Genomic DNA, 24,028 nt, shown 5'->3' on the forward strand with positions numbered 1-24,028 from the left:
GAAGGAAACAACCACAGCTGAACAAAGGTGTTGGAGGTACCAGCTGCAGGGATTGCAATTCCCTCTCCTGTAACAAGCAGCCAGGCTCACTGAAAGCCCACCCTGGGTCTGTTGAGAAGGGCACTGACCCCTGCAGTGGCTGAGCCCCCACCGGCTGCTGGGGGCCCTCCCTGGGATGGGCAGGAGAGAGGGGCTCAAAAAGCACAATCCCCAAGGGTCAGAACCAGGCAGAGCCCAACAGCTCCCCTCTCCCAGCAGCACAAAGTGGTCCCAGCTGCAGCCTCAGGGCCACGCCTGGTCAATCCCTGCAGCTCCAAACCCTCCTGTTCCCACAGTTTGCTCACTTACATCCAAACGAAGGGACATGAGGGTGGTGTCACCCAAGAGTTAAGTGTGGGGCCATGGGACAGCCAGCGCTGGGCTGTGCCCTCTGAGGAGCCTCCCAGGCTCAGCCCTCCCCGTGTGTGGTCCTGGGTGGGTTTGGAGGGTGCAGGAGCCTCCAGGGAGGGGAAGCCTGAGCCGAGCCCCAGCTGTGTGCCAGACAGCCCAGGCAGAGGGTGGCCCGTGCTGTGACGCCAGCAAATGCCACAGCCTCAGCACTGGGAGAGCTGCAGGCTCCAGAGCTGGCCTGAGGAACAGCTGATTGCCCAAAAAATAAACTCAGCAGCAGCCATGACTACATTCAGTGAGGGAACATCCCCTCACGTTCAATAGTGTTTAATCTTCATCTAGCTCAACACAAATCAGTAGTGCAGCAATATAAATACAACTGAGGAACTTAAAGCCTTTTGGCTTTCATAGCTCAATAAGAAGAAAAAAAACCAAAAAGCCAATGAAACCAGTTTCCAGTTTTTAAATTAAACACAAAGAAAGGCAATGAACTGCCCACCCATCCCCAGAGAAGCAGTGGCATCCTTCATGCCAGCACGAGGCTGAGCTCTGCCCGAGGACAGGGTGCAACTCACGACAGCAGCACAGTGAGATAAGGGAGTGGGAATGGGAAAGGACCCCCTGCCTGCCCTTGGGCTCAGGCAGCAGGGACACAGTGACACGCTGTGCCACGTGCTGCTGGCACTGCCCACCACCCCTGGGCACCCAGAGTTCCCTTTTCCACCACAAAAGGACATCAGTGTGCTCTTGACACTGTGATGGGAGCACACAGGGCTCTGCAGCCACAACAGCACAGGGCCAGTGAGCTGCCAGCCTGAGGGAGCAGCCAGCTGGGGACTGCAGAGACCAATCCCCATCACCTGGGATGTGCAAATTTTAAGGGGAAAAAAAAAACAACAAAAAACCACAGTACGTAGTGTTCCATAACTGAGATATGGTTCATGTCCAGCCTTGTGGACGGCCTGGTGACCAACAGAAGGTGCTGGGGCCACAGAACATGTCACAGCTTTGGAATGAAGCCAGACACTGGACAGAGGTACCAAAGGTGGCTGTGTGTCCCCCCAGCTCTGGTACCAAGCAGGACTTTGCTGCAGGAGGGGGTCTCCCAGCCTGGGCAGTAACCACAGGTCAGCTTTTCACACATGAACAGGCACCAAGTCCCAACACTCCCCATGAGAGCAGCCTGACAGTGATTTGGAACAGCCACAAACCCCTCTCCTACCTGCAAACTGCCAGAGTGTTTACATTCCCCCTTCTCTACACTCCAACAGCAGCCAAGTGCACGTGAAAGGACAAGTCTACATTAAAATAGTGCTGAAACCATTAGGGAAGGTGGGAGTAAAGGAGAAGAAAGTTGTTGGACAGCACAAGTAGCCTGTGGTAGGCTATGGGAGCCTGAAGGGAGCTCAGAGCACAGCTCAAGTCCTTGACTTTCCTTCTCCAAGGAGCTCCAAGGCAAGTGAGCTGGAAGTCCACAGGTGCTCCCTCCACTGCAGTCTGAGGTGGCTTAGGAGGGTCCTGCACATTCACAGTTGCTCCCAGTGGTTCTGTCCTGCCCTCTCCAGATGCCAGCTCCATCCTTTTCTGACTCTTCTCCTGGGGTTCACAGTTGCCTTCTCCTCCCTTTGATTTCCCTTGAAGTTCAAATTCAAGTACAACCAGTTTTAACCGAATGAAAAGAAACCCACAAAACCAAAGTTATTTTCTGTGAAACGAGTTAGCAGCGTTGTCCTGGTCAAAGTGGCCTCCAAAGGCCCTGGTAGGACAGGGATGGGATTGGCCTTCCCTGCTGAGCTCCAGCCAAGGCTGCCCAAGGGGGGCTATAGGATTTCCTCCCTCTGGCTCTTGGCTTTGAGGCTCAGCTGGCCGTTGCGCAAGGAGCCGTTCTGGCTGCGGAGCAGTTTCCCTTTTTCCCGGTCAGGCCATGTGAAGATGGCTTCATCACTGTCCAGCTCCGACTCGGAGTGCATCAGGCTCGTGTTGAGGACTTGGGCTTTATGTCTGCCACCTTGAAGGGGAAACATTCCCAGGTTAGAAAAGCTTTTAACACCACTGAGGACCTCACCTTGCTCCATCCCCTCTAAGTCTCCTTTTCTCATCACGTCTAAGAGGCAGCAGAATCTGACTTTCCTCTGTGTGGCTCTTATTCCCTCTGATGCTGAAGCCAAAGTGATCCTGTCTCAGACACTCTGGCATGTCAGAGGTCACAACAACACTCCGAGACAGCACAAAGCACAACAAGCAGACAGGAAAGCAATGATGTGACCAGAAGGGGCTGTGAGTACATGTGGGAGCTCTGTCTCCCTGACCTTGCTTGGGGCATTGCCTACAAAATGCTTGGAGGGCTCACAACTGGAGTAAGAGAATATGCAGGTGTGTGAGGGAGATCTCTGCCATCTCACTACCCTCTCCCTACTCTCCTCTCTGCTACTCCTGCCTGCAAGGGAAGAGACAGAAATTAGCAGGATGAATTTAGATTAATGCACAAGGACAGGAGACAGACATTTACTGATATTGTCAGCAGAGGAAATATTTAAATTTAGCTTTTCCTTAATGGAAAAATGCAACATTTCCTCTGTTAGCAGAAAGCTCCCTGGACATATCTAGCAGGGAAAAAGATTTCAGTCAGCAGCCAGCCTCAGAAACAGCAAGATGAGTTTAGTTACCAGAGAGCAAATGGTGAGGCACATTTAGCACATTTATTGCACAGTGGGCTCTGAGGTGACAGATGGTCAGATTAAAGCAGAGTTGGGTGCTGAGGGAGGGAAACACACCCAGGTTTCCTGCAAGGGTATCCGTGTTTGAGCAGCTGGGACAGCCTGGTCCTCGGAGGAACAGCTGATCAGTCTGTCACTGCAATGCCCTCCATGCTGCTCTTGGGCACTGCTCACTTTGCTGGAACACCATTAAATGGGATAATACCAGGATGAGCAGTCATTTTCTGCTAGCAAACAAGGATCAGGGACTCTTTTCCATGCACAGTTAACACATCTCCTTCTCTGAACAAAACCAGGACACACTCTGACATGAAACACACTCTCAGCAGCTGCAGAGCTCCCTGGCTTTCAGCAGGATTGTACTTGGCACATCCTTCCCAACACTTCCCTCTTTTCCTGGTCAGTCAGCAGGTGGCCATGGCTTGGTTCATGTATCAGATAAAAACACTCCACCCTGAAATAACTCCCTGATCTTTGCAAAGCACTGACAAGCACTCTCAGGTCAGCAATGCAGGCAGGAAAATGCTGGCTAAGAACACTGAAGACAAGTCCTGCCCTTATGGAATGGGCCAGTGGACCTGTAGCCACATGGAGCACTGAGGAATTCATGGATCTCCCTCTGAAATGCACCTGCTTACTGAAAAACTAGAGGATGAGCTAAAATGTGAAATTTTCACAGCCTGATGCGCACGGGAGCAAGAATAAATAAGTTGATGAATCAGTTGTTTGTGGTGGGTGAGTAGCAGAGCAGAAATAAACCTCAATCTCTCCAGTACACAAGTATTTTGAGGTTGTTCTCAGGTGTTGATCAGTTCAGTGTAATGCTTAGTGCCACTGAATTCCTGCTTTGCTGTAGAGAATGACCACAGAATTGCATATTGGCAAGAAGGGAACTACCAGAACCCAGGGGAAAACTTCAGAGCAGGAGAAGTTACAGTCAAGACCCAATTTTGGGCTTCCTGAGTAAGACTTAATGCATCCACTTCCTACTTCTGAGGTACCAAGTGGAGACATCAGGACCAGGCCAGCTTCAGCCCCAATTTCCAAACCTAAAAGTTAGATGACTTTACTAAATACCCCATATACAGATCTGAGACAAGCTCTCAGATCTTCTGAGACCCCTCTGTCAGTCCCTACATCACGTTTGTTTCACTGTTAAGTCCACTGCGGAAGAGTCCTCAGTCAGCACTCTGGAAGTGCTGAGCTCTTCCCTCTCATGTTTTACCTGCTTTGGGATTTGGTTTTAACTCCAGGCTTTCTTGATCCGTTGCATCCAAAATCTTGTATTTGCTTTTTCTTTTGGATTTTCCTTTCCGTCTAAAGGGGAGAAAAAGGAATTAAGAAACAGTCCATTTCCAAAAGAGCCAAAAGAAAAACAACTCTGATCTTCAAAGCTAAAGCACTTGCTATTTAGGATTATGTTCATATTACAAAGTGAAACATTAAAATATTGCTCAGTTGCACATTTATAGGTTAATCCAAATTTTCCTTCTTAACATAACCCAGAGTTCTGGAACTTTAACATTTAACTTGAAACATTTAAGTGAGAGAGAAAACCAACATCCCAAGGCTCAGCAGATGACCTGCTGGGACAATGGGTTTGAATTTTTAACCTCCTACTGCAGGCACTTGGCTGTGAAACCTGGATACAGCAGGGGTTGGGTCTCAGTCCCACCTCTTGCAGCAGCAGATCACCATCCACGACAAGATTCCAAAGGCAACCACAATGACAAAAGATGCAATGATCACATACAGCACACTCCACTCTGCAAGCAAAACCCCAGAGATAAACATATTTTGGCACCTTGTACAACTGACAGTGCACATTTTAGGGGATTGGTTTTGGGAAAGAAAAGGCAAGGCCTGCCTTTTGCAGAATTAGAGGCTGGCATTCCCCACTGGCAGCACCACCAGATCCCCTTGGAAAGCTCAAGGTCCAATGTGTGGACCTGCTGGGCAGTGTTCACTGTGTTCTGGTTTATAAAATTTGATTTCCTGTGGGAGAACAGAGATGACAGAAAGGAGCTGTGATTTATACACCCAGAATGGACTCAACTTTTAGTGAGTGTCCACTGGGAGGGCATGAAGGGAACTCACTCCCCGGTCAAACATCTGTCCAGAGGTGAGACAAGGGTCTGTGGGTCAAACATCTGCCCAGAGGTGAGACAAGGGTCTGTGTCCTGGTCACAGCATCTCATCAGAACAATGGGGATCCCTGGCACATGCCCAACCTGGGTTTCAAACAGGGGTTTCTCTGCCAAGGTGCCCACCCCGGGGGGGTCACGTACCGCAGTTGCTTTCGCCGTCCCCCATCTGCACCCTGAGGAAATTCTCCATCCAGAAGGGGTCACACACGCAGCGCTTGGTGAAGGAGTCACAGCGCCCGTGCTCGGAGCAGTTCAGCTGACAGGCTGGGGGCCAAAACCAGCAAGGTGAATTAAATGACTCACAGGTGAGGTAAAAATGGGACAAAATAGTTCAATCCAGCCAACCTCTCCTGCAGGCTCTGATGTGAATGTGCCCCCTCTGTAGCTCATTCATAGCTCAGCCGTAATCACAAGAGGTGAGAAGTGCAAAGTAAGCACCTGGGCTTCCTGCCAAACTGAAACATCCCACTTCACCAGCAACATATATTTTGCCTAATAAATCCTCATTTTGATATACAAGTTATGGAATTTGTATATTAGTCAAGTAAATGTTTTTAAACAAAGTTTTGATTTTCCAATTCAAACCCCGACTGTGAGACAGACAAGAAACAAACAGATCCTTTGGAGGCACCAAACAGAACTGAAAAATGGCTTCTGAAGGCCACAAAATGGGAAAATCAGGAAGTAATGAAAATAATTACTTTACACAATTCTAGTTTCAAATCTCTAACTGATCAGCAAATGATCCTCACAGGATGGATCTCACAAAAGAAAAGCAGTGCTAATGTAAAGATGTCAAATAATGATAGAAGGGGAACATTTCTCACAGGCTGATGTTTGTGCTGCACAGGAAATGAGTGGGTTCACAGCTACCAAGATGTGCAGTTTATTGTTTTCAGGATGACACTGATTTCAGTGGCTATAGTCCATTAACATTGTATTTTAGTTTCATAAGTATCAACCTGTTTTTGGATTTGTGAACTTTTATCTTCACAGCAACACTGCAAGTAATTATTTATAACAAGTTGAATAGTGAATAGATGGAATTAATTGGTAAATAAGTGATTAGTGAATAGTCTAATAGACTTAATTTTCTATTTCCCATTTATTAACATGAAAGCTCCTGCAGTGAGTGTGTGTGGGCATGTGGGTGGTTTTAGCACCCTTATTTCTGTCAGGCAGCTGAAAAGAAGGTAAAAGATGTTCAGTCTGTCCCAAGAGACTCTCACTTACTGACTGTGTTAATCTCCAGTGCCCGGAAGATGAGGAAGTCTGACTGTTGTTTCCTCAGCTCGTTCTTCAGCGTCCAGGCCACCTCTCGTCCTTTGAATATCTGGTGGGGAGGCTGGTTCTGCACAAAGAACACCATCTTCGTGCTGGAAGAGAGGCAAAAATTATTAATTATCTGCTGCTTCTCTAAACATCAGGTGGAGAGCCACACTCTCCAGTCTGTCATTAGAGGGACTTAGAATCCCAAATTTATTTGAAGACCAGACTTCTGGCTCTGTTTGAAAGCAGTAATGGCACACTTGGTTCTACAGTAGAAAACCCTTCAGGATATCTGATCCATTCATGTTTTCCAAGCTAGGGCTGCACTGTTCTTGAATTTGCACATCAAGCAGATGTTAGCATGCTAAGCATCAAATCCCCAAACTTTAAGGTCTTGCTGTTTTCGCACTCTCCTTCTTTCCTCACTGTGGAATCCTGAGACTTTACTACACTTGAACTTGGGGGTCCATTTACATGCTCAGCACAGAGCTCCAGCACCAGACAGTGGAAGTTCACAGTTTTTTGCAAAGTTGAGTTTGAATGCACCAAGTGCTGTAGCGCAAAAACAACCCAGGTGTGAAGGTTTCTGTATTCTGAAGCTTTACTGCATTAACTTTATGATAGAAGAACTTGTTCCTCATGGCTTGCTCACCTTGCAGAGCCCTGTGGATCCTTTAGACTCACAAAAGGATGTATGAATGTTTGGGATTTATTATCACTAGTGAGCTTATGAGTCAATGGCATATCAGTATGTGAAAAAAACCAAACCAACAGTCAGAGGAAAAAGCTCTTTTTTAACAGCACAAGTTACTTTGACAGTGGAAGCAAAAATGGGATCTTAAAGCCATCTGTCAGGAAACAATCTCTGCTCCTTTTTAACACTTCCCACTCTTTTGTCTGCTTGAACACATAAACAGATGAAGCATTAATGACAAGAATCCCTTACTTGCCTTACTCAGGGGCGACTGGCTTGCTCATGGCAGAGACACAGAGCTACAGTTACAACAGAAAGTGCTGGCTCCTCTGTTCTCAGCTCTCTAGGTTTGCATGGACAATGAATTCTGATTTTCCTGCTACAGCAGGCCAGGTGGACACAAAGGAATCAATACATCAGAGCACTCAGCTAGGTGTAAAGTAACAGCAGATTTATTGCTGACTTGCTGCAGGACTTTAAGCATGTCCCTTAAATCTTCTTCAGTGCTTTAGGTACTTTAAAACTACTCCCCTTTTAATAAAAACTAAGTGCAATATTGCACTTATTTCAACAGATTTCCACTCATGGCTTGTTGCCACTCTCCAGGTAGGCAATACCACTCTGACCTACAGCCCTGCTCAGCAGCCAACTTCCATGTGTTTAGGATAAATGCAGTTTTCTGTAAGTCAATTAGCAACCAAAATTAAGCTTTTCTATCTCTTCAAACAGAAATTACATTTGCTTTCAACATTTTTTTATACATTAAGTTGAAGCAGTTGTGTAGGCAATAAAGCTACTGCAGAATTAGTGAAAGATGTTCCCTGCCTGGGGCTGTGTGGTTGGAACTGGATGATCCTTAAGGTCCTTCCTACCCAATCCAGTCTGTGATTGTATGAGTTATCAATTTGGCATGAAGGTGAGGGGGATTGTTACACATTCTGGTGTGTTGTGTTTCAGCAAACTCCTGCACCAAGCTCTGTTCCTTATCCAGCTGCAGAACATCCCTTCCCACAGTCTCCACAATTTTCGAAAAACAAATCAGATTTGTTCTTATTTTACAGGTTTGAGGTGAAAATACATCAGCAGCAGCAGTCTTCAAGGGCAATGCACCATCTCCAGAGGGGAAAGATACTCAAGACCTGCTTGGCAACTCTGATCCGAGCAAGAATATCAACGTTAAGCAACAACTCCACATGTCCCAGTGATCCAATCTGCTTTCCAAGAGGCCTTGATTTTCCAAACCCTCAAGCAATTCCTTGCTGTGTACCCTCCCAGATGAATCCCACCTTTGTTCAGTGTATGGCTGGATCTTTTGCACGGTGATGTCTGAGTCGAGGACCCCCAGCAGCACCCCAATCTGCCGGATGAACATCCCCTTCTGCCGCTCCGTCAGCTGGCTCACGTTCACATCCAGGATTATCTCCACCAAGTTATTTTTCCTAGGATCTAGACAGAATGTAGATTGTACAGATCTTTATAGAGTTTCTATTTAGCAGCCTGAGCACAAGGTAGGTTTTTAGTTCTCTTTCTAGGATGTTTCTGATTTGAACACAGAACTACAGAGTGGCACTGTGGGAAGGGACACAAGGTAACGGAAGCAGTGAGAGTCAGCCCTCAAAAACCACAGGAAAACACAACCACATCCCCCGAAACTTTTGATGTTTACAGCTCTAAACTAGACTAAATGACACATTTTAATCCCAGTATACTGTATCAGAAGGCTGCAGGCAAATGTGGTACCAGCACAAAACCCAGACTCACCAGGTTTGACCTCCACTGTGGTCCTTTCCACGTCACTCTCTCCTTTGGCATCTGTTACTCTGAGGTGAAATGTGTAGGTCCCTTCTACCAGATTGGACAGGAGCAGGACAGGATGATGGTCTGAATTATTTAAGACTTCCTAGAAGGCAGAACAAAGTAAGTATGAGGAAACAAAGGATCAAAGTAGCACAATGTATTGTCATATTTCAGGATATGACAGAGTAACAGCCCAACAAGGAGCTTTGTATTTCCTCAGGAGCTGTCAACACTACCTTGCACTGATTTTTGTGATCCTTTACAAAAGAAAGCTCACCCCAGCTGCAGGGCTCCCCTCATCCCGGGTCCACAAGTAGCTGACAATCCCTTTATCATCAGAGGACTTAGATCCATCCAACTCTGCTGTGTTTGTGGGCAAGGTGATGACAACATTACCAGCAATCTTTGCAACGGGTGGCTTGTTTATCTCTAAATAAACAGAGAGAAAACACTTGCAGAAAGATCTTGTAATGCCCAATCAAAAATTACTGCATTAGATCTCCAGTGTACTCCAGAAATCCTGTCTAACCCTAGGGAAGAGAAGGGAAATACTGCAGGATGAGCTGAAAACACCATTCCTCCAGGAAAGGGCAAACCTCAAGGCCACTTCAGTGCTCTCCACATTGTCTCCCTCCATTCCTTACTTTTGTTGTGTCTCTGAACACAGGTTTTGCTGAACTCAGAGATAACCAGTGACTGAGCAGCTCTGCTCGTGGCTGGACGTACCTTCCTTGACGATGACGTTGACGGAGCTTTGGCTCTGCAGGTTCCTCTCATCCTTCACTGTCAGAGTGAACTCATATGTCCCAACCTGGAGGCCTGTGACAGTGGCAATGCTGCTGTTGGCATTCTCCAGCTTCACACCATCTGGACCCCTAACCAAGACACAAGGGGTTTGGTTAATTTTGGACCTTTTTCAGGGGTTTTGATAAGTTTAAACTTTGCACAGAGCACTGGAGGCAACCTCGCTCCAAACAGGAGCCTAGAAATAATAGGCCATTATAAAAATCAAAATTATGTTCTCCAGTTAAAGCAAGATAATCTAAAGGTTAATGTTTTGGTTAATTTTAAACCAGAGGAACACTGATAACAGCACTTAGGTGTTGTTTACAAATAGTGGTACTTTCAGCAAATTGGCCTGAGAACTGCACAATGAGCCAATTTTGTAAAAAAGAGGTGCAAAGCAAGAACAGTCCTTCATTTCTAGGGCTTTGCACAGACATTGCATTAGCAAACAGAAAAAGCTACTGCAAGTTGCTCATAGGCTTTTCCTGAATTTCCTAAAGCATTTCAGGGAATTTAGAGTTGAAGAGAATCTGCCTCCTTTAAACAAACTGCAAAAGCATTAAGTTAGGAGGCCTGCTGTTGTTTGATTACAATGATCAGTCTCTCCATGAGACCAAGCCCAAGCTCCATTGCTGTGAATGGAAACACAGCTGAGCCACACCAGGCTCAGAGTGGGAGCCAGGCCTAGAGATGAAGGCAAAGCTATTTCTCATGCTCAAAGAAAACTCCACTTCTTTTCAATCAAACATAAATCCTTGTCTTATTCAGGTAAAGCTTGTCAGGCCCCATGTAACCATGACTGAACACGAGGGAGGTGTGGGGGTGTTTTAAATGAAAGATTTGCATACACAAGAACATGGAAGGTGATACACACCGTGTTTTTTCCCAAAGATAGAAGACTATCTTCTGGTCATCTGAGCTCTTGCTGCCATCTAGAGTGGTGCTGTCCACAGGAAGAGTCAATTCTTTATCTGGACCAGCATCTGCCTTTGGGGGCTTGTTGTTCTCTGGAAAAGAATGCAGGATTTCTCAAACACACACCATAAAGGTGAAGCTTAAAACACCACCATTAAAATTTTCCAGTACATCCCTTGCCCACTACCTTGTACTCAGATAAAGTGAGGTTAAAAGCAGTTAAGAAATTCAATAAGCATTTAATTCACACATGTGCAATAAAATGAGACTGAAAACTAGGAGTTCTGATTTTTGCTCTCATTCTCTCAGTACTGCTCCACTTCTCCTGCCCCTGTCCCAGGACCCAGCACTGTGGGCAGACACAGCTGTTTGGAAATACAATCCTGCCTTTATTGTAGGAAAATATCAGTTAGGTTACACTGTGTAAAATAAGAGAATGGCCCACAAAGGTAATAATTGTACCAGCTCTCTTTTGTTAATTTATCAGCCATATACCAGCCCAGAATGTTCCTAAATCAGAGCAGCTTTTCTGAAAGTCACCATAAGATCTGGAGGTTGCTGACAAATTGCTGCTCACCTCCAACCCCTGGAAGGGAAGCAACAAGAGCAGGTAAAGGCAGCTTACCTGGCTGGACTATCACAGTGACCTCTGCAGTGGACTGGTGCCCAGCAGAATCAGTCACTATGAGCTGGTAGGTGTAATCACCTTCCTGCATTGCAGAGAGCTGCAACACTGGTGTCCTCACACCCTGTGAGAAAAGATATTCATGGATTAAAAACAATCCTCATGCAGATGATGGTGGGCCAGAAGACTCTGATTCTGAAGTAACTATTACCAGCACATTCTAGGGGGTTATTACCAACTCCTGCTATGGGAGCAGGAGTCTGTGCCACTTCAGCATGCAAAGCTCTTACAGCTAAATTCATGCACACTACAAGGACACTGTTGTGGGACATAATAAGAGTAATGCCATACAAGCAGACCTTTAGGGATTCAGTAGTTCCCAACTCCAGTAAAATCTCTGGGGAGCCCTGTGCAAATCCCACACATTGTGAACCTGATTCATGGACTTTCTTATTCTATAAATTTGACAGTAGCAATAATCTTTAAAAGAAAAATGATGACACAGAAACAAGTTCCAACATTTACTGTTTAGCACTGAGGAGAGTCTGGCCAGTATCAGTAAAATTCAGACTCCAAGACCAGCTCAAAAGTTCCCACCTCTCTCAATCCCCCTTCTTCAGCAGGATTTAAAACTGCATTGTCCAAGAAAGGAACAGGATGCCCAGTGGTGAGGCTGGTGCACCAGCTCAGCCACTAAACCAACACCAGCTTCACAAGGATTTAACTTTAAGCACATACTTATATCACACATTTGCTCTGTAGGATTCTAAAAGACATTTGCCAACAGTCCATTAAAACTGGTTTGATTATAGATAAAATCCCAGCTAGTGAGCAATCCAGGTGGAACACTGCAGACACTGACCTGCATCTCCATCACCTTCCCTTTGCTGTTGGGGCTCAGCAGCCACTCGTAGCTGACGATGCTGTGGTCGTCCGTGCTCTGGTTGCCATAGAGAGTGATGGAGTTCTGGGGCAGGGTGATCACCTGGTTTGGGCCAGCATTGGCCACTGGAGGATAATCCACTGCCTTCTTCACAGTCAGGTTGGCAGTGGTGGAGTTGCTGGCACCATCTGAGTCCACAACTGTTAGACTGAAGAGGGAACAAAGAAGTGAAAGCACTGAAGAGTGATGGTGACCAGAGCTGAATACAGCCTTTCCTGAATAGAAACTTCCTCCAAATGTCCAATTATCAGCCTCAAAGCGATGCAAGGAATTCAACAGTCACATCCATCTCTCACTTGAAATCGAACAACCAGTTCCAAGGTGAAACACAGAAGTGCATTACTAACCCACAAGTGGCCTGGACACAGCACATCTCCTCAGGTAGGCTGGTACCACAAAACACAACTGCTTTCTTCTAAATCTAGACCTGAACAGGGATCTGATTAGTTTATGCCAACTGCTTAACAAGAAAGCAGTGCTCATTAAGAGGTACTCTAGGTTATTTCACTTTAAATAGATTTGCTGATGCAGTGATGGACATCACACCAAAATACAGGCCAAAGGAAAATCACAGGACAAATACAAAAGTAAAATCAGCTCCCACCTTTTGCCAAGGTTGTGTATCAACCCATTAGACCTCATTCACTTATCTGAGACAAACACATTGCATTTAAAAACTGGATTTCAAGACTGCATTTCTTCCTAAGCCTTTACCCAAAGAGTTTAGATTTGACATTTCAAGAGACATTTTGTAGCACTGACAGACCAGCCATCATCTTAACCAGGGCTACAAGTCAAGAATAAGAAGTAGCTGGACAGCTTATCTCTCCTGAAGTGCAAAGCTACAAAACTACTTGAAAGTGTAGGAGTGGAGAAAGGGAACATCACAAAATGGAGTTCTCTCCATGCTTTGTGCTGGGTTTTTTTAAACCAGATAAACACTTCAGGAATCTCATATATTTCACTCTTAAGGGATGAGAACTGATGGACTCTGCAAGGTGTGACCTACCTGAAAGTGTAATTCCCAGGTACCAGGTTGGTCAGTCTCAGTATGGGAGTGTCACTGGAAACCTTCTCCTCCCTCAGGGGACCCTTCAGCTCTTCCCAGTGGTAGCTGATAATTTTATCATCATCAGTGCTTTCTGTTTCAGTAATGGAGGAAAACACACACACAAAGAGTTGGAAAATGCTGCTTCACAGATTCCAATGGTCAGTCCCTACTTCTGCCCTGGGCTTAGTAGGCAAAGGTATTTTTAGTTGAAGCCCAGAGTCTCTGTTACGCTCAGGCACCCAAACTGTAACAAATCAATGCTAGCTGGGGCTAAGACAACCTGAATTTGTATAAAGGAACTCCTGAAAAGCTCTAGTGCAGGCCAGGATCACTGAAGGTGTCCTGTCAGTAACTTACACATTTGAAGTTTAGCCAAGAGCCCAGTAATTTTGACTGACAGTAATTATTTTTTTTATTCTGAGCAGCAACCTTGAGATCTTTTCCTTTTTTAGGAGACTGGCTCAGGCCAGTGCCCTTCAAAAGGAACATGGAGAGGTGCTGCTGTGTGTGTTCTGTTCTCCTGGCCAGAGAGGCTAATTCTTTTCACTGAACTGTGTTTGACAGTGTCACTGTTTCTCTTAAACTTTATGCAAAAGGCCAGCCCAGGACCAAACACAAAGCCCCCTGCTGGATGCTGCACTAAAACCTGCAGGTACTCACTGCTGCCGTCGATAAGAGTGGAAATGGTTGGCAGGGAGATCTCCTGGAACGGTGGGGACACAATGGCAACAGGAGGCTGATTCACCCGGGGCTCTGCAACAACAACCCAGCTGTTACCATCACACTACAGGCAGAAAGCCCTGGCCAAAAAACTGCAAAACTATCAGCAACAGTGATTTGTGCTTCCAGCATGTTCTACACCAGTTTGGGGAATCAGTGCTACCAAAAGGGGGTTCAAACAGTGTGGGGGTGAACAGCCAGCACATCAGTGCTCTGGGAAGGCTGCACTGAATCAGTTTTTCCCTACTGGGTCAAGCACCTACAGCTTCTTGCCACAGTGTGGCTGCTGCTCTGAAAAGTGAAGGATTTTGGTGCATGCTGCCAGCTGCAAAGTCACTGCTTATAAGGAAATGATCAGCCACAGCACCCAGAAGACCAGCCACACATTCTTGCTAATTTAGGGAGTGCAGGAGCCCTTCTTTGCCCACAAAGCTTGTACAAGAAGTCTTGCTGAAGACTGCAAAATGAAGGTGTTTTATTGCCACCTGTGGTTGTCTCTTTACACAGGCCACATAAAAAGTGAGGCAGCACAAGATGCTGCATCTCCACCAGCTCATCTGCAAACCATGTCTTACAATAGGGAATGAGATTTGGCTTAACCTGCCTGTGGTTAGGAATGATATTCCTTATGGACAGGAAAGAAAGGAACCTCCAAAGGAGGCTTCTCTTCAGTTTTTGCTCTGCTGCTGTAAGCTTTTTGTCAGACTGCAGCTAGTTTTTATGGATGCAGTGGCCTTTCAGGGTGAGATGTTTGCTGAGCACTTCCCTATCAGGGTTAGAGCTCTTTTATCAAGTGGTTGGGCTGATACAGTACAGCAAAAATAGCTGTGTGTTAGCAATAGCTTCCAATCTCAGGAAAATATTTAATATATGTTATACACATGCTGCAAGTTCACAGCACAATGGACTATCACCACACCAAACCAAATAATCTAACCCATGGTACAGTTGCCTTGGCTTGTCAGAGATGGGTGAAGTCAAGGAAAATCCAACCCCAGCACTCACTTGGATTCACTGTTACATTCACATATCCCTCTCCATGAGCATTTTCCCCATCCACAACGACTTTGAACTCGTACAGGCCAACAGTAAGCTGGAAACAAACACAAAGGATTATTTACCTACAGGTTGGTGGCACCTTGTCAGGACCCATTGGAAGGTCAAGTTCCTGTGCTTTGGCACAGGAGCACCCAGGTAATTGTGCTTCAGCCTCTGCATACACAGCAAAGGAGGGTTTCCAGGCCAAAATGGCATTACAGGTATTTTAGTTTACAAAGGCTATGCAGAAACCAAAGACTCGTATTTCTCTCTGCCACAGGACTGTCAGTCAAGCTTTATTTTCCAGCAACAAAAGGCAAACAGGAGAGAGATAATAGAGATTAGTTCAGGTTGTCTAGCCACAGGAATCTGAGCTAGCAGATTGCATTTGAGGTGAAAAAGGCTGCATGTAAGAAGAAAATCTCTTCTTGTGTGTTTTTATAAATGCAAGTGTTTCTTCTTTTCCTTCTAGGTGACATGAGCCAAGCAGTCACCTCTTCACCATCCACTATTGAGCCAAAATGAGAGAGGTGCTGGATAACAATCTTGACACCCAAAAGGCTGAAACCCTGACAGAGACCTGCACACTCCTTTCCAAAGGTTTGGCTCTGCATGATATCCTTACTAAAAAGCCTGTAGATTTTTTTCTGAGTGCAGTAGAATCCAGGCTGCTCATAGGAATGTCTCAAGTACAGAACTGTATATTCACAGTACTTAGAGTCATTTCCTTGTTAAGAATCCCCATGTGCAGGACCTGGGAACCCTTTCCCTGTTAGAGCTTGTCTAAGAGCAGCAGTCAGGGACATGCCATGAGATATTGCAGGGCTCTTGTTAATGGAAGCAGCAAGACCCTCTTCCAGTGGGCAGTACAAGGCTCAGACTACCACACTCCTCCAGGAATATTCCCACCCCTTGTTACTGTTAAATTGTGCCATTTGTGTGCCTTGTCACACTGCTTGTAGGCAGCTTGTACCTCCTGAAATCAATTTCTTCCTTCCCTCGTGCCAGATCAATCTCCTTTTTCTAAGAGCCTCAGAAGAGGACTTGCAGTCCAATGTTGGCTGCCTGCCCATCATGCAATTTCCTGTTCATCCTGAAATCCCACACAAGTCTCTCCTGGCTGCTGGGGTCCCAATCTTCTCCACTTGGCATTTAACACAACAGGATAGGAAGTAGCCAAAGCTTTACCTTAGACAACTTCAGGGTCTGGGAGTGCTTCTCTGCCATTACTCCACTGTAGTCTTTTGGATGAGTTATCAACTCCCACTCATAGGAATATGTGGTTCCTTAAACAAAAAGAAAAGGTCCAGATGTTTGTTTTCAAAGCCTGTCTTTCTGCCATGCTAAAGAACTGCAAAGGTATTAAACATTTACAAGGCACATTCTGCTGCACTGTGGAGAAATGAGACAGCTTGGGCTGTGGCTTTTTGGGAATATACCCAGGAAAAGAGACAATCTGTGCTTCTGAACTCATTTACTCTGAAATCAAAACCCATCTTTCAGCCTCCAAGGCAATAAAGAGCTTTGGAACAATCACAGCTCCAGGATAATAAGAGAGAAAAGGCTTATCACATCCTCAGATCCTAAAGACACAGGAATGCCAATTTTTGAACAGGAATTAATCAATCCCTGCTGCCCACAACATGGTACACACCTGCCTCTACAACTCCCACTGCCACAGTGGACAGAGTTAAGATAAGAACTTTAAAAATACCTGCCAACAATTTGCATGATTAAATGAATGTGTTTCTAAGCAGGCAAATACCCCAATTCAGATTTTGATCACTTGTTAATACAGCTCAGTTCCTATCAGCAAATATCAAGAACAGATGCTGAAAGTCCAATTCTTCCTCACACACCACCCTGAGAATGTGCCATCTCTTCCCACAATCTCCCAAATCCACTGGCTTTGTAGCACTTCCCATTTTTTGTGCCTCACTATTTTCTCTGAGAGGCAGCACAAAGCAACAGCGAGTATGAAAAATTCCCACAGGAAAGTGCTCTCTGACAAAAGACATTTTCAAGACTGCCCTTATTACATGCCATACATAATGACTGTTTGCCTTTTCACATCCCAAGCCCTTAGCAGAATTCCCAGGGAAGCTTTACCAGGTGGTGGCTCAGGAAGCACAAATGCATTCAGCTGAACTTCATTCTTTGGCAGGGTCACTTCAACACTGTCTCCAGCAGAAACCACCAGCTCCTTCATAGCTGAAAGGGACAAACACAGAGTTGGAGAGGAACAGGGGGTAAAGAAAACCCACCTTGGTTTCAGTTCATGGAATAAACCCCAGCTACAAATGATGATGTATTTTGTAAACATCCTGCTCCTCAAGAGCCCTCCCATTTCAGGTTTTGCTCTCCTTGTCAATGTAAAAGCACTAATGGGGGTTTACAATTTTTAGACAAGCCCAAAATTACTCAGTCACCTCTCTTCTTGCAGATACTGTGCTGAAACACTTGGGCCCTGCACAAGGAGTCTCCTCACCCAGGTCCAGCAGGATGGGAAGGGTTTTCCATGACAGCTTTTTGGCACAGAACTCAGCTGCAGGCTCATGGCACAGCAAGACAAACACTGCTACTTCCAAACTGCAATTCCAGAGCTTCACAAATATATAAAGAATCCACAGAATTTCTTTTTTGAAAAATTGCTTGAGGGCTAAGAGATTTTTTTTTAACTTGCATAGCTGCCACACTGAGTATGGAAGCTCAAGATACAAACTTGGTCCTTTTATTTGTATTTTCTTTTCCACCCCCGCTCAAGAATTTTCTTGCCATTCCATTTCAAATAAACTGACAGGTTCCTTTTAAAAACTACAGGATAACCTTGAAAACTGTAGCCAGGGACATACTTTTTTCTGCTTTTTATTAGCATTAAGATAACCAGAAAGTTCAACACATTTCTTAAAAACACCTCTTGGCCTCCTCATCTCTCTCTTCCCTTCCCATTTGCTTTATATTTGTCTTTTTATTATTGGACCTGGGAATTATGCATAGAAAATATTCATTCTTTAGTTTGACCCTGTCAAAGACAGTGTTTCAGAGGTATGCACAAAAAATCCATATTAAAAAAATGGGAAAAAGGGACCTTAGACATTCCGCTATTTTCCCACCTTTATTATCTATTATTTATCTATCTTCCAATTTTAGTAGCTAGGGGAATCAACCACCTTTTTTTTTTCCCTCTCAAATACTCCATCAATCTTTCACCTTCAAAGAGTTCCAAGGCAAAAAGCAATAAGACCTCATTAGGAAATAATAAAAACAAAATCCAGACAAACAGACAAAAAACCTTGGAAAAACTACTCTTTACATCATCTTTGCATTGGTTAGGAGAACCAGGAGGCCCTGACTATGTTAGTCTTCCCAGACAAACCAATGAAGATGTCTAAAGCATATTTTCCAGTTTTAGGTGGGGTAAGCCCTTAAAAAAATATTAAAAAAAAATTAACTTGTCAGCACAAGCAGCCAATGAGCTTCCTGCCAAAACCATCTTTGGATGCAGTGCTTCCCTTACACTTTCCATTTGTTCCCTTGTAAGGGAAAGGCACCCTAAATTCAAAAGAATTTCAGCAGTGAATGTTTCAGCACAGTGGCTGAAGTGAATTCTGAGACAGCACACGAGCAGTACACGCCATTCCCTGTGTGCAGCCACCCCTCCAGGGAGAGCTGCCAGCCTGGCTCAGGGAACAGAGCTGCCAAAGGGCATTTTGGCCTTTGTGCACTTCCAACAGTCTGTTTTAGGAAATACCAGTGTGAACAGAAACATCAGCATGCTGCAGAGCAAAGCATGGGCTACCAGCCAAGTACACTGTTCTCCACGGCTGAACTGCGCAGTGACACTTCAGGGACACAAAAGAATCAGTTACACCCTTTTTTGAGCACACATTAAGATTTCTGCTTGATTTGATGGATAACACTGTGCCAAGGCTACTGGAAAAACACTTCCCAGGACTCTGCCCTGCATCACATCTCAGCCTTCACTTGGGGAACTAAGATACCCTCATTAATTCCCAGCTGTCCTCACATGCAATGGGCACATGCAGATTTCTGCTGCTCATATCCCATTCCAGAGCTCAGGAATTACTGGGATCCAACAGCACATGTGCTGACACAGATGCCTCAGTATTTTGTCCAAGGTACCATAATTATCTATATATTTTAGTATATATTTTATACATGCTTTATATATATTATATATATGTAATATAATCTATGTATATCTATATATAATATATATAGATATATATAGACATAGATATATATACACACATACATATAGATATATGGATACCTATACATTTTTATACATATTTTATATTTATAATATACTATATATACATATATAGTATAATATAGACTATATATATAATATATAATATAATATAATATAATATAATATAATATAATATAATATAATATAATATAATATAATATAATATAATATAATATAATATAATATAATATAATATAATATAATATAATATAATATAATATAATATATAGTATAAATATAACATAATATAAATAGCATATTATATATAATATACTATATATAATTATATTACATATAATATACTCTATCTATATCTATATAAAATATATAGCTATATATAGATATTTTATATATATTTATACATATTTTATATATATTATATATATAATCTATCTATATATAATATACATAATACATATATATAGATAGATATATATTAGATAGATTAGATAGATAGATAGATAGATGATAGATAGATAGATGATAGATAGATAGATAGATATAGATAATTATGGTACCTTGATACCATATATTTATAGATATATTTTTAATATATCTATATATTTTTCCACACTGCTGTGGCTTGAAAAAGCCTGAGCAGGTGATATTTGCTGGAGCCCTGCATATCCTCACCTGGAGTGGTGGCAGCAGTGCTTGGGGCTGCAGCAGTGCTGCTCTGGGCTGTAGTGACACTGCCATTTGTGGGCACTCCACTGGGCACAGAAGTCTCTGCTTGTGCCTTTGCTGTGCTTTTCACTGGCACAGGGCTGGCTGTGGGAAGCTGAGGGTGGGCATCATCAGGCTGCCCAGGCTGCTCAGTCTTCCCTGGAGCTGTCAAGTCCAGTGCCACAGGGCTGGAGAACGTAGCCAGCACTGATGATTCTGGTGCAGATGTTCCCGTGTGGATCTGGAAAGGAAGAAATTGTCTGAGTTTGACCTGAACACTGAATGGCAGTTTTAAGTTGCCTTTCTCCTCCTCCACAGTTAGGGAGGCTGAAAAATCCCTGGTTTGTTTTTACAGAAATTTTCCCCTTCTCTCTTCTGAAGTTTTTCCATGTTCTTCCTCCAGAGCAGTAATTTCTACCCCAGCTGAACACCAGTTAACACCAGATTTAGCTACAGCATTTACCAAGGCTGTTGATATGGCAAATATAAGAGAAGATCCAGGTTCAAAACTGCAGTGAGTGAAGCTAAAAGAACAGAAAGGTGGGATAAGACAGACCCTGAAGACAGGGGCACAAATTGGGGTTCATTTACTCTGGCTGTGATTTCCTTTTCCTGAAGCCATGCAGTTGGCCAGCATGAAGCAGGAGGATTGCAGTGGCATTTTTATGTAATAACTGAATTGTTACAGCAAGAGGAAATTTATTTTGGAATCACTCCTCAAAGCAAGGTGAGCTGACACACACAGCTCCCTGCGTGCCTGCCCCAGGAGATGCTGCTGGGCAGGGAAAGGAGCTGGAGGGCACAAAGTCTGCTCACATCCACACAGGATGAGCCACTTGATTGAAAATAATCAGAATGGCAGGAACAATTTCCTTTCTTTCATCAGAAAATTCCTTTTACCTAGCCCCATTCCAGTTCCCAGCCAGCCAGGCCATACCCCTGACAATTTTCCCTCCACCATGTGAAGTCCATGTGTGTAGCACATTCTTTTTTTTAGCTAACTCTATTTTGAGAATATCTGCTAAATATTTTAAAAGGAGCAATTTACCATCTTTGACTCAGAAAGTGCTAGATTTCCCACCACTACTGCCCATTAGAGGAGTGATTAAAAGCTCATATTGGAGGAAATATACTCAATATACTTTTAGACCATGCTGTTGGCATTCAGTCCAGGAAACAGGAGCTGGGAAAACACTCCAGACCATGGTGGGCAACATCCTTGTCAGTAAATGGGCTGGGCTTTAGAAAACCCTAAATGTTAGTTGTAAAAATAAAGCTGTGCAGCCCACACTGAACAACCAGCCAAGCCAGGAGCAGCAGTGAAGGCACTGAGGGCTTCTCTGCAAGGTTTTTGTTTCAGCCTTGGGCAAATAATTTCCTGTCACCATATCTCAGCTCCCTTTGCTCACAGAATGTAAAACAATTGTTTGATTAACATCTGAGCTTTATGCACCAAGAAATCAAACACTATTTGTTGGTGTTACAGACATAAGCTGTCTTCCTTTATTTGGTTACTTATGGGCTTACTTAAACAGAAGTATGGATTCTTTGGAATCCATGCAGGAAAAATCTGGCATGCTGCTCTTCCTCAGTGGCCCCAGGACAGCTGGATGTCCCAAGCTGTATCATCTGCCACCCACTGATAACTGCAAAGGGTACTGACTCCCTTTCCTCAAGATAAAGTTTGAAATGCTGGCAGAAGAAAGAGGGAACAGCCAGGCAGGAACCCAAGTGAGACAGACTCTTTAGGAAAGGCACAGGAGCAGAATGTTCCCATGACTTCCTACCACTATGGGAAACAACTTTTTGCTTCTCAAGAATCAACCCAGAAGGGTCACAAGAACAAGAGCCACAAAAAACAAACAGGAGATCCACATTCACCTGCAGGCCACAGCAGAGTCCCCACTTTGCCTGGTAATATTTCCAGTGAGCTGAATGCTTTCTTGACTCACTTTTAATTCCCAAAAAAACCCCACTTTACAGTTAAGAGAGATCCTCTTCCTTCCAAAAATCTTCAGGATGAATTGACAGCCAAATGTCTGTGGAGAGCTGGAATTAGATAAGCTTTGCCTGGGGCAACACAACAGTCAAAAATGCTTCTAATGCTTGCAAGCTGAGACATTTCTTATCTTTGCTCCATAACTCTGAATTCTTTAAAGCAAAGAACAGATTATTTCATTCTTGGGGATAAATGACAAGGAGACTAGAAGTTTGCCAGCTGTCCTATCTTATAAGCTTAGAAAATAGAGAGGAGTGACACATTGGCCTGAGTCAACACAGGAGCCTCAGACAATTTTGATTCCACCCCTAAATGCCTTTGGCCTGAGACAAATAACCCAGTGTCCTTGTCTGAGAGTCCCATGTGGTAGAGGGACTAGAGCAGCCCTGTGAATCAGAATTCACACTGAGCCCAAGTTACTTGAGAGAAAAACACCTCTGTCCTGGAAATTCTATTTTTTAATTTAAATAGGCCTGGTCTGAATTTACAAAATGGGCTCTTTTCAGCTTAGATGGTTTCCTTGCTGTCTGCAGTAAGTGCCACATCTGTGAAGACTCTTAAGACACTAAAATGTAGATAATGTCAGAAACCATTACAGAGTTAGTGCTGGTGGTAAAGAGAGACATTTCCTTGTTCCTTGTGGATGGAAAGCACCCAGCACTTGCAGGAAGTGTGACAGCAAGAGCCAAACAGTGGGCTTGATGTGAGGGCAGGAATGAGTTCTCTGGCTCTGTTGCAACACTCCTGCTCCAGCCTTTCCCAGTCTGTCTGCAGAGCTGCTGCAGTGCTGCAGCATCCCTGCTCATCAGCAGTGCTACAGTTAAATACTTCTCCTGACTGGCTATTAAACGTGTGGCTATATTTTAAAATTGACAAGGAATTTTACAAGAAGACAGAAAAAAAAATGGTGCCTGGAAAATGTCACTCACTTTAATGAAAAAGTACCAATCTCCCTTAGTTAAGGGCTGATGAGCAGGATGCACTGTGGTTTATCCTGGTTCCACAGCATGGATACAGTAAAACCAGAAATTAATGCTCAGTGCACATTAGCAAATGCCATTGCAGATGGCTGTGGAGCCATCAGAACTGCAAGAGGAAAATTAAAACCCACAGAGGCAATGTTTTCCCAAAACTATCATTTTCCTTCTCTCTGAGCCTGCAAAAGCAAAGGAGAAGATTTACCTTCCATACATTGAATGCTCAGCAGCAGCAGAGGAGAAAAAGCACTTTGATTTCAAATATCCTTTCCTACTTCAGGTGTTTGATGCTCTCAGGTGTGAACAGCCAGTACTGCCCCCATCTTCCATCCCTTCCTAAACAACAGCATGAAACACCCAACCATGTGCTCCATGGATTGGGCCAAATGTAGCCCAGAAATTCTATTGATTTCAGCATGGGTGTAACTTTACTTTGGTCCCAGCTTGGAATACCTCCCTCCTGGAAGGTCTGGCCATGTCCCAGGAACACAGCCCCCAGTGTTTTATCCTTGGCTCACATTAAACTGCTCTTGGATTTGAAGTGCAAGGACAGCTGCAGAGCTGGCTTTGCATTTTGCAGGTGAAGTTGGATGGTTCAATAATCCTAGAATTAGCTCAGGTGGATATTTTAATTCTTCCTTCTCCTCAAAAACTCCATCCTAAACCTCAAAAATGCAAATGCCAGGAATTCCATCATGTCACTATATTTTTGCAGATTTTTTTAAAGAACTTGCATTTGGTTAAGACCCATGGACTTTCCTATTAGCAAAAATCATCAAGGAGAATAAAAACCTTTCCCCAGCACACATCCAACAGTGCACATTAATGACAATGGGAGCAATTCCTAAAGATGGGAAATCCTGCTTGTTCAGCAACATTCAGAAGCTGATTAATCAGTGTAATTTAATATTTGCAACCAGTTTACTAGACACACGTTGGACAGTAATAGAAGGATAACCTGGAAAGCAAAACTGCAAAAAGAACAAGCAGGGAGATGTAAAAGCTGTTCCCCAAGAGC

General features: G+C 44.1%; 1 protein-coding gene across 2 annotated transcripts in view; it reads right to left on the minus strand.

The window, feature by feature from the left end:
- Positions 1 to 677: 677 nt before the first annotated feature.
- Positions 678 to 24,028, minus strand: part of KIAA0319L (KIAA0319 like) — a 30,713-nt gene continuing 7,362 nt past the window's right edge. For both annotated transcript variants that reach the window (XM_030964392.1, XM_030964393.1), the window contains exons 4-21: positions 20,002 to 20,275; positions 17,202 to 17,303; positions 16,281 to 16,378; positions 15,060 to 15,147; positions 13,995 to 14,087; positions 13,293 to 13,425; positions 12,203 to 12,431; positions 11,341 to 11,464; positions 10,675 to 10,807; positions 9,741 to 9,889; positions 9,292 to 9,443; positions 8,979 to 9,117; positions 8,504 to 8,663; positions 6,488 to 6,630; positions 5,396 to 5,518; positions 4,783 to 4,873; positions 4,333 to 4,424; positions 678 to 2,398 (exon numbers count right to left, since the gene is read on the minus strand). In XM_030964392.1, the coding sequence (XP_030820252.1) occupies positions 2,211 to 2,398; positions 4,333 to 4,424; positions 4,783 to 4,873; positions 5,396 to 5,518; positions 6,488 to 6,630; positions 8,504 to 8,663; positions 8,979 to 9,117; positions 9,292 to 9,443; positions 9,741 to 9,889; positions 10,675 to 10,807; positions 11,341 to 11,464; positions 12,203 to 12,431; positions 13,293 to 13,425; positions 13,995 to 14,087; positions 15,060 to 15,147; positions 16,281 to 16,378; positions 17,202 to 17,303; positions 20,002 to 20,275 (2,511 nt within the window). In that variant the 3' untranslated portion in view covers positions 678 to 2,210. The remainder of the gene's footprint in view (positions 2,399 to 4,332; positions 4,425 to 4,782; positions 4,874 to 5,395; positions 5,519 to 6,487; positions 6,631 to 8,503; positions 8,664 to 8,978; positions 9,118 to 9,291; positions 9,444 to 9,740; positions 9,890 to 10,674; positions 10,808 to 11,340; positions 11,465 to 12,202; positions 12,432 to 13,292; positions 13,426 to 13,994; positions 14,088 to 15,059; positions 15,148 to 16,280; positions 16,379 to 17,201; positions 17,304 to 20,001; positions 20,276 to 24,028) is intronic.

This window comes from Camarhynchus parvulus, chromosome 23 (genome assembly GCF_901933205.1).
Source record: "Camarhynchus parvulus chromosome 23, STF_HiC, whole genome shotgun sequence".
NCBI classification, from domain to species: Eukaryota; Metazoa; Chordata; class Aves; order Passeriformes; family Thraupidae; genus Camarhynchus; species Camarhynchus parvulus.